Raw genomic sequence first — 15,416 nt, forward strand, 5'->3', positions numbered from 1 at the left:
AGAGGTATCTTCAGTCAGTGATACAGGCATATTGTACTCGGAAAAAGAAAATCTGAATTCTTCCCCCTAACAGAGTTAAACCTTTGACCTTCCATTTGGATGTTATAGAATGATCAGGCTACAGGAGACTTGTGGGAGCTAAGACAATTGAAGGTCTGAGAGCATAACCGCCTTATGTCAAATTTTAGCCCGCCTTTCGATTTTGCTTGGATTTGTCCGAATTTTGGCTCTCCCTGGTTTTCAAAACCTTTCGCGGTTTTACAATGGTGGACAAAACTCCTTGAGAAAACCAAACACGAACAGAACAAAAACCACTTGCTTACTTCTCCCTCCCACCCCCTCCCCCTATGCAATGACAACCGAACACAGACAGGCAAAAAACTACACACTTACTGTTTCTCCCTTCATAATTCTACCACAGTTACTTCTCTCTCCCCCCCCTCCCCCTTATGCAATGTTGATATGGGAAGTGATGCTTGCCAGGAAACTGTTCGTGACCCAAATGACAACATTGAGTCAGGGGGAGGGGGAGGGGGAGGGGGATTTGGTAGTTTGCTAGTCTACAAGTGAACGCGCTTGGAAGGCAAATTTTTTGACAGGTTTTGTCCACGTCAGACTCGTTTTCCGAATTATCGGTAGCCTAAAGGTTTCCACTGTCCACGAGCCGTGTTTAGTTGCACCAGTTGTTGTTTCTATAAGTAACGTTTGAGATGATATCATGGTTTGCTTTTGCGGGTTGTAACAAGCCCAAAATAGATCAAGGCAGTCGGGATAAACAACTTGCGTATGGTACTGGCTAGTTGGTTTCGCTTTTGTTTGGTGAAGTTTGTAAACGCACGACATCTATGGATCTTTTGAAAAGTTATGAAATTGACGAATGTAGTTCACAGGAACTGGTGGAAATGTTGTCCAAAGAATCCCTCCTTGGTAGTGATGACTGTGCCGTGGCGAATTTTTCAATTCGATTATCAAATCCCGCGGGAGCATCAGAGACAAATCCTGCCATGTGCAAGGTGTTTTGCAAGCCTTAGTTGTGGTTTGCCAGGCTTGAAATTCGGTATGTAACGATTAGCTTGACAATTTCAAGGCAATGATTCAATAAAAGTACGATTAACATAGATTTTCAACGGTTAACACCGACTGCTCGTGAAAAGAATACATAGTCAGTACCTTTTATTAGAACTGCCATTAATCGTTGTTAATCGTTGAAATGGCTACATGTCTTCCTGTTAATCGTGTAGAATGCTAGTATTTTGCGTTATCAAGAGTGATATGTCGACAAACGGGACAAAGCTGGATTTTACGCCAGGAAATGGACACATTTTCTCTTGGAGAATGTAACTGTTTACATTTCTGACATTCCTGTCACGTACGCAGTAGTTTGTAACAGAATCAAATAAAAGCGTGACAGCATTCTTTTTGTTGCTCCCGCGAAAAAGACTGCTTTCGTGTTCTGTGTTTCAAAGACAACGAGTGTATATTGAAAACAAGTATTTAATACTCAGTGCATTGTCCTTTTGGTCATCCAGTGTCTATAATGTTACCGACATATCTTTACAAGATGGTAAAATTTCTCAATGGCATTAATACGAAACACAAAGCGGCGTGAAAAAATACTGGACAATGGTTTTCAATCGAATTGCAGTTCACATGCAAAAGTTTGGACCAATCCGAGCTACATCGAAAAACGGGCTGAAATTCGACATAAGTCGGTTATGCTCCCAGCCCTTCAATTAAACTACATTCATGCAGTGACAAACATCTGCATAGTGCTAGGATTTGAATGTGATATCGTGTTTAATTATTGTGACGAATAATGATAAAGGTATATTTTTCAGTCAGCCACTTTTGCATCTGTACTTGAAAAAGAAACTCCAAGCTCTCCCATTTTATTGCTTTGCTTGATTTGTATAACCATTAAATGAAATCAAACTCCCTTGTTCGACATTACCAATACTACATTGTAACTTACCAGTGTTGGATTTTCCTTGAGGTATTGGACTATGTGCTGCCTCAATGCTTCATGGGAGATTTGGATTCCTTTCACCAGGTCCAGTTGTTCTGATAATGCATAAAACATGCAATTCCCTGATCCCTTGTTATCAGAGATTATCAAGCCTTTGTCTGAAGCAATTTTCTGTAACTCTCCAAGAAAATGTGTGTTGCCGATGATCTTGCCTGCATTATATCGCATTTGCTCAAGACCACGGAAAATTTGTTCAGCTGTCATAACTAAAACCACAATAAAAGGAATAACAAGTGTATTTCCAAGAATCCTATGATTATAATATTTAAAGAGTAATACAGTATACAAGTATCAAAAATCTAAATATTATTTAACAAGGCAACAAGACATACGCAGCTAAAAGTTTTTGCAAATGTTACATGTTCGTGTTGACAAATTGTTGTAAGTGATTGTTGTCATTAGAAAACTAGTTCCCACCTACCTTCTGTTTCACTTGTCAGATGAGTTTGAGAGGCTGCAGGGAAAGGAAGGTGACTGTTAACTGCTACTGAAGACTGACTTCCAACAGAAAAACCTTCAGAGGGGAGAATTATTGTAATGAGCAAAATTAGCCAACAAAGCATTTTAGGAGTGTAAAGCTACGCAGTGCTTGCATGCAGCAGCAACATCTCAATAACGCATACAGTGCTGTACAAAATGTACTGGACTTTATTAGCATCTCAGACCACAATCAGCAGACCAATGCATTAACATTCTTTACCTACTGAAATCAATTTAAGAATACAGTAAATAATATAAGGTAGCCTACCCAGCCATCCGACATACAGTGTATGGACAGCATTATCACCATAATACCGGTAATAATAATTTATTATTTAAAAGCATGGTGAGAATAGAAATACATGTATGTCCTGTAGTATTAACAACAATATTAACGGAAGACTTTATAAATTCAGAGAAATCCAGATATTCAATGGATAAATTTGCATGATTTTCTAGAGGATGACTCCCCTTTCTGTGATCATTTCATGAATTGAACTCTCCTTTAGAGACTGAAGACTAACTTCCACCAGAAAAACCTTTAGAGGGGAAAATTGCAATAACAAAATTACACAACATAGCACTTTTATTTTCAGAGTGGATGTACAACAAGACAGCAGCATGCAGCAGGTATGTGAATGCAAGGAGAAAAAGCCACATACATGTACAGTGTATTAGTACACCACTAGCATAAAAAAAAAAATTTTGTTTAACGATCGACACACCAAGACAGGTGACAATTGAAGGGCTGAGAGCATATAATCACCCAAATGACTTTTCAGATCACTTTTTCTTGTTTTAGCTCAAATTCACCGCGGTTTTTTTACGTGGCCTTGAATTCCTTCAGGAAACTTTGCTCAATGTTTTATCTGCTGCTTTACCGCACAATTTACAAAGCAGCAGATAAAATATTGGAGCATCATTCCCTGAACGAATTCAAGTCCACATGCGAAAATTGCAGTCAATCTTAACCTAAACAACAAAAAGCGATCTTTCCCTGTGGCCTCTCAAATGCATCTGACAAGTGGAATTGAAGGCAGGTGGAAACATTTTGAATAATCCCAGTAACTGTTGCATGCAAAAATTGCAGCCAATCTTAACCTAAACAACAAAAAGCGATCTCAAAAGTCATTTGGGTTGATTATGCTGTCAGCCCTTCAATTTTTGCAAATGTTACCGATAGCATTGATGGAATAAAACTACATGCTTACACCTACTTTCAGTTCCACTTCTTAGACGAGTCTGAGACGTGACAGGGAAGAGAAGCTGACTATAGCCTGTTACTGAAGACTGACTTCCAACAGAATAACCTTTAGAGGAGAAAATTGTAATATTAAGTGGAACTATACAACACCAGTGATTTCAGTAAAAAGCAATTTCACAGATAGCTGGCAGTCTGCAACATTTACATAAATGCAGGAACAAAGGTCATAAACAAACATCAAAAAGCTTATTGTTTAATGATTTTTGCAGATGCTACCTGATAGCTTCCTTGTACCTGTTTTGATAAAGTGATTCATGCCTACCTTCTGTTCCACTTGTCAGATGAGTTTGAGAGGCTGCAGGGAAAGGAAGCTGACGGTAACCTGCTACTGAAGACTGTCTTCCATCAGAAAAACCTTCAGGGGGGAAAACTGTAATAAGCAAAATTACCCAACATAGTTTCTTGGGAGTGTAAAGATACACAGTGCTCGAATCAGTAACATCAACATACAGTGATGTACATCATGTACTGCATGGCCTTTATTAGTACATTATACCCCCGGGGGAGGGGGGTACTCCCCTTTATGGGCTATACGGGGATGTGCCGCTGGATAGGGTATGGTTTTTGGCCTCTCTGCCCTGAACAGGGTATATAATTTCAAAAGAGTCTGCCCTGGACCAGTCCTAGACAGGGTATGGTTGCGAGACCATCGTCGAGTTTTTGGCAATCCGAAATCAGAGACGTTAGTCTGTATTTATTTTAGTGAACAATGCTTCACGTGGATTGAGTTTCCACTTATGGTTCACCACTGTTAATGAGAAATTTTGGGATTTTTCGTCATCACTTCTAGGTAGTGTATTATTTTATCTGTTGTGATTGGTATTCGCGTTTCAAGGCGTGGAACATCACGTCCGGTAAGTGACAGTGGGCCTTTAAATGTTATTACTAATGCCAATAAACACTTGGGTAACACAAGAGCTAGATGTTGTCCTTTGTCCTAAATAGGGTCTTAAAATAGAGGACATTGTCCTACACAGGGTAGGTATTTAAGGTTATTTTCGTCCTAAACAGGGTCAGGGTTTCAAACCCCCAGCGGCACCCCTGTACCCAAAAATGGGTCAAGTGCCCCCCCACCCCGATTAGACCCCAGACCACTATCACACTGACCATTGCATTGTTATTCTTTACCAATTCAAAGCATGCAATAATATGGGGAAGCTTGTTAACATTCCATCCAACATCCAAGTTGTGAAAATTTGTCTTCTGAGTTGTTACTTCAAAAATCCAACATCCAAGTTGTTTGATCTGATATTAAGGTTGTGAAAATTTGACATCACTGAGTTGTGAGAATGTAACATCTGAGTTGCAAACCTCTGGCATTCAAGTGTAATCCCTCGAAGCCCTGATCACACATGTAAGTCTCATACGTTAATAATAATAATAATCTTTATTGAGGAAATCAATTTCACTAATAAGTGATTTACAAAAGAGTCCTCGAAAAATAAAAAGAACAAAAAAAAAAAAGGAAAATAAAGACTAATATATGAATATATAAAAATTAGACTTAAGACTGTTTACATTTCTTAACAAACTTTTGTCAGTAAACAATACTTGGGAGGCACCTTCACTTAGAAGGAATTTGTAAATCTGGTCTTTTTATACCACAGGACACATCAGCCATTATTAATGCGACAAAGGAAATTTACCTGAAGTGATGTTCATCATTCTTTGCACAAGTGACCTGCACTGCTCCTCCCAGCTGTAAACCTTTGCATACTCTTCACAGATAGACTTCATTTCCACAAGTCGTACATTTCTTCTTTTCTGACGGACACTCCTGATTGCCTTGGCCCACTCTTTAGGATCGTCTGAATCCACTACACAGTTTGAACCATGAGGCACATTCTGAAGAGCTTCTCCAAGCCCAGAGTTGCCACTTACAAGCACAGGCAGACCAGCAGATAAAGCTTCAAGAGCAGGAAGCCCAAACCCCTCAGATCTTGACGGCATAATAGCAAGATCTACCTCACAAAACTGCTCAGCCAACTGCTCTCTTTCTTTGAAACCACGTACAACAAGTTGATCACGGGAAATGCCTTGCTGGAGCATCATTTCTACTACTTGCTGCTCTCTTCCACTTTGTACACCGACAACCTTCAGTTTGTAGGGTTGTGGCATGTCTTTCAACTTTGCAATTGCCTGAGCAGCAATGTCATAACCTTTCAGCTGCAAGTCTTCACTGTCACCACTCCCTAGCAACAGAACAGAAAATGTTCTTCTTTCCTTAGAAGCTTGCTTTACATCAGCAAACTCAGAGAAGATGCCTGGGGTGAGGTTGAGAACATTTTGATCTTTCTGAAAGGGACGCAGATATCCTGAGAAAGCTTCCTCCAGCTTGGGTCCAACTGCTACAACTTGATCAGACAATTCACAGAGTTTGACTTCTAATTTGTGCTTTTCCTCTGCTTTATAAACAGCATCTGCATCATTTTTGAACATTCCAAGTTCTTCAGGGTCGGTGTGGACCACCTGAATCCATTTACAGTGACGTTGGTGTTTTACGAATTGAACTTGTCTGCCAAGTTGGACTCCATGTCCAATCACACAGTCCACAGCATGATGAGCTGGTAAAGAAGACAACCATAGATCTGGATCAACACCATGGAATTTTTCTGCTTGAATGAGATGGACATTGTGACCAGCAGCAATTCTTTTATCCTCGTCACTGCATTCAGGGAGATAGACACTGACTTGCACATCAGGGAACTTTGCTAACTGAATGGCGAGCTCTCTGTTGATGGTTGACACACCTCCTTTTGTTGACCTCCATTCACTGCTTAGAAGAGTCACTCTCAATGTTCTTCCAGAGGAAAAACTTGGAGCTTCCTCTTCATGACCTTCCTGTGATGTAGAGGCTATGTTAAGAAAGGAGGACTCCTAAAAGGCAATATATTTACTGATAAGCTGCCAGCATTGTGTTTCCTTCTCAACTCAATTAGTTAAGGCAAAGGGTTAATAAGCAAAGAATATTGGGCAAATTATTATAAATACGCAGCTATCCATTTTCTGCTTTGAGAAAACAGTGTTTTGCTTGAAGCGAGGAGGTAAAGCTTTCTGGAATTTTGGAATGTCTACTGGAATGTAAAAACAAACAAATCCACTAATCCCCTTAAAATTGATGTACTCCATCTTCATCTTCAAAATCAACTCATTCTCTTCATGACTGTCTGCACAAAATTAATGGCTGATCAGCCAGGAGTGACTATCATTACATGAATTTGAGAATTTACTGAAAGTTGGGGTTTGGGGAAAATTGGCATACAGCATACTGTATGAACAGCATACCGTATGTGATCAGTGCAATGAGCTAACTACCTTTGTGTGCCAGATCAGAGGAGAGAGATGAAGTCTCTCTCTATAGCATTGCAGCTTTAATATTAAAACACGAAGGGAAAACTTCTGATGTTTTAATATAGCTTTTAAACTTTAGGATTAAGCCCATATAAAAAGTTAATTTGTTTGTAAAAAACCGTGTCACTAGTCGCACTAGTGAAAATAACTGAACCATACGGATTTATATGGGAAGGGACAGACAGACGGAAAGAGGAGTGAACATAAGGCCGAAACCAATAGGGCCATTGAGAGACTAACTGAATAATCAGACAAAAAACCCCATGTATATCAGCCGAAATGAACAAACCACATGACCGAAAGTCGACCCAGCCTCATAACCGAAAGATCAGCATAAGAAGCCAATTTCACAGTTATAATTAGTTTGAAAAGGGCTATTAGTGTGTATCCCTTATTAGAGTTTTAATTTTCAGTCCTCTGTACATATAGACATTAGATATGACCGCACGACCGAAAGAACAGCACCAAATGCCAATTACACGGTTGTTTTTTGAATTGAGGGCTTCTTCGTAACGTTTTCATACAGCTTTTAAATGGTTTAAATTTATTCTTTATAACATGTTTATGCCCATGGATAGCAAAAAGAACTGGGCAAGCGGAGGAACAACTGAACAAACCAGAAACGCAAACGAACGAACAAACGGAAGCCCGAGCGAACGAACATCCAAACGGGCGAACGGATGGCCGAATGATCGAGTTAACGAACAAACGGTCCACCGAGCGCTTGCCGGTAAAAACGAACAAACGAAACACCGAGTGAACGAACCCGCGAAATGAGATGAACAGCTGAAGGACCGAGTGGACAGCTCTTTTGTTTATAGCCAGAGGTGTTTATATGGATCGATTTTCTGATATTTTAATGCAAACTTAAAATGCTTATCTTTTCGGAACGAGTGAGAAGTGACGAGCTTTCGTTCAGTTATTACTTAATGTTAAGTAATTATTGAAAACTTTATGCACGTATTTTAGTGAGCTCACCAAAAAAATAATTAAGAAACAGCATAGAGTGACTAAAGCAAAATAGAGCTACGTCTGCTCAGAAGGTCTGTCAATCTCGTCAGGGGCACAGTGAACAGACCCGGTAGAGAGTTCAAAAAATGCCAAACATCGAAAACCACGAAGGAAATATGTAAACATCTTAGCGAGGGAGAAAAATTATGAATAAATTCAGGGTGAATCTCTCTATCACACGTTTCAAACTGCGGCACCACAGCTGGCATTGTTCGCTTATAGTCATTTTCATGGTACTAAACTTAGGAGCAGATTTAACATAGAATTAAGAAATAATTGAAAACAATAAAGCATTATTACCATAATATTAAGGCTTTCAGGGTCATTGACTTCTTGTCATCAATTTTTCCACTTAAAACATCAAAGATATTTTTACATTGCATTTAACTCTTTAACGGTACAAGGGTTCAGCATATAGTTTTTAACAAGGAGAACTAAACTACACCGCTAACTATGACATTCTTTCGCTCTCTCACTAAATTAAAAGCGCGCGCGCTAACAATCAATCTCACTTTCGAGATAGTCTGGGTACTAGGGTATGACGTTGCCGTTTGAATAAAATGTCATGTTCAAATAATGTCGCGAGCCCGGTTAGATCAACAAACTTAACTGTTTTATCAAAAGAGCAAGGTAAAAAGACTCAGTTAAAGCTGTTAAAGTTTCATAGGTCAGCTGTTAATTTGCCGTTCTTCAGCTCCGTGTTTCAACATTTTACATTTCCAAGTTGTTTCATCTACGAAAAGACTTAGTCCAGCCAGCTGTAATAATGCAAAATAAGAACTGTTCTTCTGCAGACGCCAGACACTCAGGTACAAAGAAATATAAGTTTATAATTTGCTGAAACTGCATAGAATGATACTTGTCAGCTCAGGCACGTAGGGCCAGCTGTGGTGCCGCAGTTTGAAACGTGTGGTAGAGAGATTCACCCTGAATTTATTCATAATTTTCTCCCTTGCTAAGATGTTTTCATATTTCCTTCGTGGTTTTCGATGTTTGCCATTTTTTGAACTCTCTACCGGGTCTGTTCACTGTGCCCCTGCCCTTTTCAAACTAATTATAACCGTGCAATTGGCTTCTTATGCTGATCTTTCGGTTATGGGGCTGGGTCGACTTTCGGTCATGTGGTTTGTTCATTTCGGCTGGTATACATGGGTTTTTTTTGTCTGATTATTCGGTTAGTCTCTCAATGGCCCTATTGGTTTCGGCCTTATGTTCACTCCTCTTTCCGTCTGTCTGTCCCTTCCCATATAAATCCGTATGGTTCAGTTATTTTCACTAGTGCTACTAGTGACACAGTTTTTTACAAACAAATTAACTTCTTATATGGGCTTAATCCTAAAGTTTAAAAGCTATATTGAAACATCAGAAGTTTTCCCTTCGTGTTTTAATATTTAAGCTGCAATGCTATAGAGAGAGACTTCATCTCTCTCCTCTGATCTGGCACACAAAGGCTGTGGTGCCGCAGTTTGAAACGTGTGGTAGAGAGAAAATTTCACCCTGAATTTATTCATAATTTTTCTCCCTCGCTAAGATGTTTACATATTTCCTTCGTGGTTTTCGATGTTTGGCATTTTTTGAACTCTCTACTGGGTCTGTTCACTGTGCCCCTGACGAGATTGACAGACCTTCTGAGCATACGTAGCTCTATTTTGCTTTAGTCACTCTATGCTGTTTCTTAATTATTTTTTTGGTGAGCTCACTAAAATACGTGCATAAAGTTTTTAATAATTACTTAACATTAAGTAATAACTGAACGAAAGCTCGTCACTTCTCACTCGTTCCGAAAAGATAAGCATTTTAAGTTTGCATTAAAATATCAGAAAATCGATCCATATAAACACCTCTGGCTATAAACAAAAGAGCTGTCCACTCGGTCCTTCAGCTGTTCATCTCATTTCGCGGGTTCGTTCACTCGGTGTTTCGTTTGTTCGTTTTTACCGGCAAGCGCTCGGTGGACCGTTTGTTTGTTAACTCGATCATTCGGCCATCCGTTCGCCCGTTTGGATGTTCGTTCGCTCGGGCTTCCGTTTGTTCGTTCGTTTGCGTTTCTGGTTTGTTCAGTTGTTCCTCCGCTTGCCCAGTTCTTTTTGCTATCCATGGGCATAAACATGTTATAAAGAATAAATTTAAACCATTTAAAAGCTGTATGAAAACGTTACGAAGAAGCCCTCAATTCAAAAAACAACCGTGTAATTGGCATTTGGTGCTGTTCTTTCGGTCGTGCGGTCATATCTAATGTCTATATGTACAGAGGACTGAAAATTAAAACTCTAATAAGGGATACACACTAATAGCCCTTTTCAAACTAATTATAACTGTGAAATTGGCTTCTTATGCTGATCTTTCGGTTATGAGGCTGGGTCGACTTTCGGTCATGTGGTTTGTTCATTTCGGCTGATATACATGGGGTTTTTTGTCTGATTATTCGGTTAGTCTCTCAATGGCCCTATTGGTTTCGGCCTTATGTTCACTCCTCTTTCCGTCTGTCTGTCCCTTCCCATATAAATCCGTATGGTTCAGTTATTTTCACTAGTGCTACTAGTGACACGGTTTTTTACAAACAAATTAACTTTTTATATGGGCTTAATCCTAAAGTTTAAAAGCTATATTAAAACATCAGAAGTTTTCCCTTCGTGTTTTAATATTAAAGCTGCAATGCTATAGAGAGAGACTTCATCTCTCTCCTCTGATCTGGCACACAAAGGTAGTTATTAAACGTCTGTAATTGAGGCTATACAGATTATTGTATCTTGTTTTACATCAACACTATGCACACAGTACATGTACATGTAAGTCTTACTGTGTGCATGGGGGTTTTTTGTTAAGGATTTGATTACGGAGGACCAAATTTAACTTAAAGGGGACCAAATAGCCAGGATAAAGCATAATATTATTATACAAATGAAATTGGCAAGTAATGGTCCCTGCATCCCTGCTCTAACAAAACCCCTGCAGTGTGTAAGTTAATAAAACAATAACTATTAAACTAAAGGATTTTCAACATTTCTAAATACTACATGTACACAGATCAGTCATAAACTTGTTGCAGGCTGAATCCCTGTAATCTTATGCCAACCTTTACCTGTCACTTCCCCTGTAATAATATTTCTGTAAAAAGTTATGTTCATTGAAACATAATTAGAAATACTGTTTCTTCAGTTTACAGTACCGCCTGGAACTATAGACCCATTTGCCGCGTCGTTGCCGCGGGACCTACTCGCGGCTTTCCCTCGGTATTCCCGCAGTAGGACGTTTTTTCCTCGGTTCGGTGGCGGTATGGCTCCAAAGTTGCCGCGGGAAAGTTCACCTAGGTAAAACCTCGGTAAAGAAAAGACGCGGTAGAGTTTGAATAGGCTTTTGTCTCCTTTGCTTTGTCATTTGGTTCGTCAACTTCTAATGGCAAAACCGCACCGAAGAACGTTAACTACGGAGGACAATCATGTGCGATACACACACGATTCTCGGCCCTTGAAGGCTTGAACCATTTGAAGAAAATGAGAATCCGTTTTCGAGTATCCGACCACATTTGAAAAATCCTTTGAGGAAGATTCTGATTTAATATCTCAAAACTCGGTATACCCAAAATATTTGAAGACTTCTTGTGGACAATGCGCAATATTCACTATCGAAGCTTCGCAGCGTGCAGATTTGCTCAAGAAAGAACAAGCAAACTTGAATTTTCGACACAGTCTATGGTGTTCCGTTTGCCGGACCTTTTAAAATCATTTATAAATTGAAAACAAATAATATTTCGGCATGTTTTGTGCAGTTTAGCGAACAAATAATTGCAATTCCAACACATTGTCGGTCATTGTCACTCGGACTCCTGACGTGACAAGCTGTTTGATGCAACACGGCAGTGTTCCAGAATGTTAGTCCGCTGTTTGCTTTGTATTTTTTGCCAAGTTATTTCAATTTTAAGCTAGGAGAAGCAAAAGAAAAAAAACTGACCCATGAAATTTACGGATTATAAAACATATGTTGCCTATATTCGCACGTGACGATGTTATTGTAACTTGAAACCCTTGTGTGGACTTCGCAAATTTTGTCGCTTGTGTCTACAGTCTATTTGACACCTCTTTCTTTTATTATCTCTGAAAAGACGGAATACAAACATTTGCCGAGGCAAAGGTTCAGGATTTCAATATTTGAATTATTACGTGAACTACCCAACGCCATTTTGACTTCAAATTACTCCTTCAATTGAGCACCGATTCTTCGCACCTCGAACACTTTCAGTATAGATGTCTTCACTCACGCTAACGCTTATTTTAAAAATGCAACCAGTCCCCATTGTTCTTCCCGCGGCACGCCTCGTCTTTTCGCCCGCGGCCAATTTACCGCGGCACACTGTACCTCGTCTTCACCGCGGAACGACCGTGTTTTCACCTAGGTGGATGCGCGGCCACTACCCGCGGTAAAGACGAGGTATGCCCTAGTCCCGATGGGTCAATAGTTCCAGGCGGTACTGTACTATTCAAAATCTATTTTTATGAAATCTCCTTCACAGTACAAAGCCAACCAAGTTGTTTAATATATGAAATCCAATTTAGTTTCTATGACAAGCTGAATTCAACCTTAATTTGTCAATTAACAAAAGTAGCATGTTTCTTATCTATTACTTCACACCACCAGTTCACTGTCACATCCAGAAGAATTTAAGGTTACAGCTGATCATAACAGACAACAAAGTTTCCCCTTAAGGCCAAACATAATAATTACCTTTGATAGCCTTGACATCACAGGAAGCCTTTAGTCTTGTTGATTACTGAAACTGAAAAAAAAAAATTGAAAATCAAACATTTAGTAGGAACTGTGATTTTAATTTAGTTTAGATTTATAATTATGCACAGGAAAATTTTTTGAAAGTTCCAATAAGAAACTAAAAAAATAAAAAATAAGCACATAAATAAATTCTGGAGTCATCCTGATTGTGTTGTGCTGGGCCTTTTGGGATATTAAACGAGTTTAACCTTTCATGCCATATTGCGTTCTATAGTACTGCATTTGAGCTCACTTTACAGGGATTTTTTCCGCTAAGTAATGTGACTGGCAATTTTTCATTGTTTTCCATTTTAAAGCAAAACAAGGCCTGTCACCTTTGATATTATGCTGATTTAGAAAACGGTGTTCACCGTTGTTGGTCATTTTGCCCTGTTGCGCCGCGCATACAGCGAATATGACAGTCGCGTACCTGAACTGAACAAGGTTAATGAAATAACTGCGATACTACGTGTGTTCGAAAGGTAAGCTTAAGTATCATTATCGGCTAATGCTAGTTTTCTTCAGGCTGCACTGTAATAACAATTTTTTATTATTTTTCAAACATACAGTGAACTGGTGGAGTAGCTTGTTTTGTGATTTGTCTGACCCGAGCGGCTTCATTGGACGTGCTGTCCATGCTCTTATTTTCTGATAGTCCTTCTTTAAAATAAGGTTGAAATGGCGTTTTGTGAGCTTTTCATCTTTCCATAGACACAGCTATGATAACTTGTGGTTAAGAACAGTCTTCAGAAAAGTGAGCAGAGGTTGTGGGGTTAGCAAACAAATCGAATCGCGTGTGTCCAAACCATCCGTACAAAACCCGAAAGAAATGCCAATTATGAAGACCTTCAATTATGAAGACCTTCACCGTTGTTACTACAATTAAGCATCAAGCAACTATAAATCGATACGGTGTTATTGAATTTTCCTCAAAACGCGAACTATACATTTTATTTTGGAATTTTAAAATCAAGCCGTTTACCGAATCTTGCTAAAGAAATCTAGGGGAATCTAACCGGAAAAGGTTTGGCGAGTTCTTCTTTCTGCGTCATTTCCAGTTTTTGGCCCAAGCGCTGCTTCGAATCGCATGGCGAGAAACTTTTTGTTTTTCTAGGCAAAATAGCAGAGATCAAACTCCAATTTTGGTAAATGTCTTTAATAAATTTGGGTCATAAGCTTTCTGAATTTGGGAAGTTGTTTTGGGGTCTAGAGTATCCCTTTAATATAAAGAGTTGGAGATTGTTGGTATCAATGTTGTAACTTACCAAATCATACTCCAAGAACATTTGCACATCTTGAACCAACTCTTTAACACTTGAACTGACAGATAAACTGAAAACTAGAATAGAAAAAACACAAACAAAGGTAAGTTAGATGTATTCCCCAGCACATTAATTAATAGGGTTGCAGCTAAAAGTAACATGATGACGAGATTTGTTGAGGTTTATTAAATCCATCATTAGTAATGAACATTATTTGTATTTTTTTTTGTCTCAAACCTAAATTTCAGCAATTTTGTCAAAGCACTGAAGTGGCCGGTATGACCACCCTTGCAACTGACCATTTCCCTTTGAAGCAGCCATTATTAGGAAACCCCATGAAAACCAACCACACAGTCTCAGTAAATAATAATGAACATAGTATCATTATTTATTTTACAAACTCTTGGAAGTGACTATATCTAATGCTAGTGGCATGTTCTTAATGTCAATTCTCAAAGGAAATGTAACCATTCTATTTGCCTCAAAATGTTGGATAACAGAGAAAATATTTGAGAACCTGATTCAAATTAGTCAAAGCCACGATCTTCCGCACGCATACATTGTATCAGATGATGAGCTTAATGTCCCTGCTCACCTCTTGTGCTATGAGGTTTGTGTTACAAGGCAGTAGCTGCATATATCATGAATAATGAATAAGAGAGTATAACACTTGGGATCATTACAGGTCCACAAGTGACATTTTTATACAATTTTTAACATGTATGAATAGTGAAAGGTTATTGAGTTTCAACTACAAAATGTTAATTTATTAACACTCCCCTTTTGTAGAACTCGTCAAAAGGAACTGTAAATGTTGATTAAGAAGTTATAAATTGTATTATGTTTGTCAAGGAAAATACGTTTGGTGTTGAGATGCTGCAATGTTTGTTTTTATTTTATTTTAAATTTCTTATTTAGCTAGATGCTGGCATGTTTATATTCCTGCCAAACTGCCCTTGAAGGGTAGGCTGAAGTGATGAAGTAATGTGGGAAAGGAGTTGCTGAATACTCTAGATATTGCCTGGGCAAGCATTGTACTATTGATAGCTGGAGTTGATCAGGTGGAGATGCAGCGGAGGTTGAAGCTGAGGTTGTACATGCAGGTAACCATGCCGACATGGTGACAGATGTTGAAAGATTTTTTTTATGGGGGGGGGGGGGGGGAAAGGCATTGCTTTTACTGGTGATGAACACAGTCATTAGACAAGGTACAAGTAATGAGGATCATGAAGGCCTCTCTTCTATATTATAAAAATTA

General features: G+C 39.0%; 1 protein-coding gene across 1 annotated transcript in view; it reads right to left on the reverse strand.

Moving 5' to 3' along the window:
* LOC146463494 (uncharacterized) overlaps window positions 1-6,899 on the reverse strand; it is a 333,098-nt gene extending 326,199 nt beyond the window's left edge. The window contains exons 1-3 of the mRNA XM_085084383.1: window positions 6,762-6,899; window positions 5,417-6,647; window positions 4,033-4,125 (exon numbers count right to left, since the gene is read on the reverse strand). Coding sequence (XP_084940509.1) covers window positions 4,033-4,125; window positions 5,417-6,647; window positions 6,762-6,899 — 1,462 coding nt within the window. The remainder of the gene's footprint in view (window positions 1-4,032; window positions 4,126-5,416; window positions 6,648-6,761) is intronic.
* Between the last annotated feature and the right edge of the window lie 8,517 nt (window positions 6,900-15,416).

This window comes from Pavona decussata, unplaced genomic scaffold (assembly GCF_977016875.1).
Source record: "Pavona decussata unplaced genomic scaffold, jaPavDecu1.1 SCAFFOLD_175, whole genome shotgun sequence".
Classification (NCBI taxonomy): domain Eukaryota; kingdom Metazoa; phylum Cnidaria; class Anthozoa; order Scleractinia; family Agariciidae; genus Pavona; species Pavona decussata.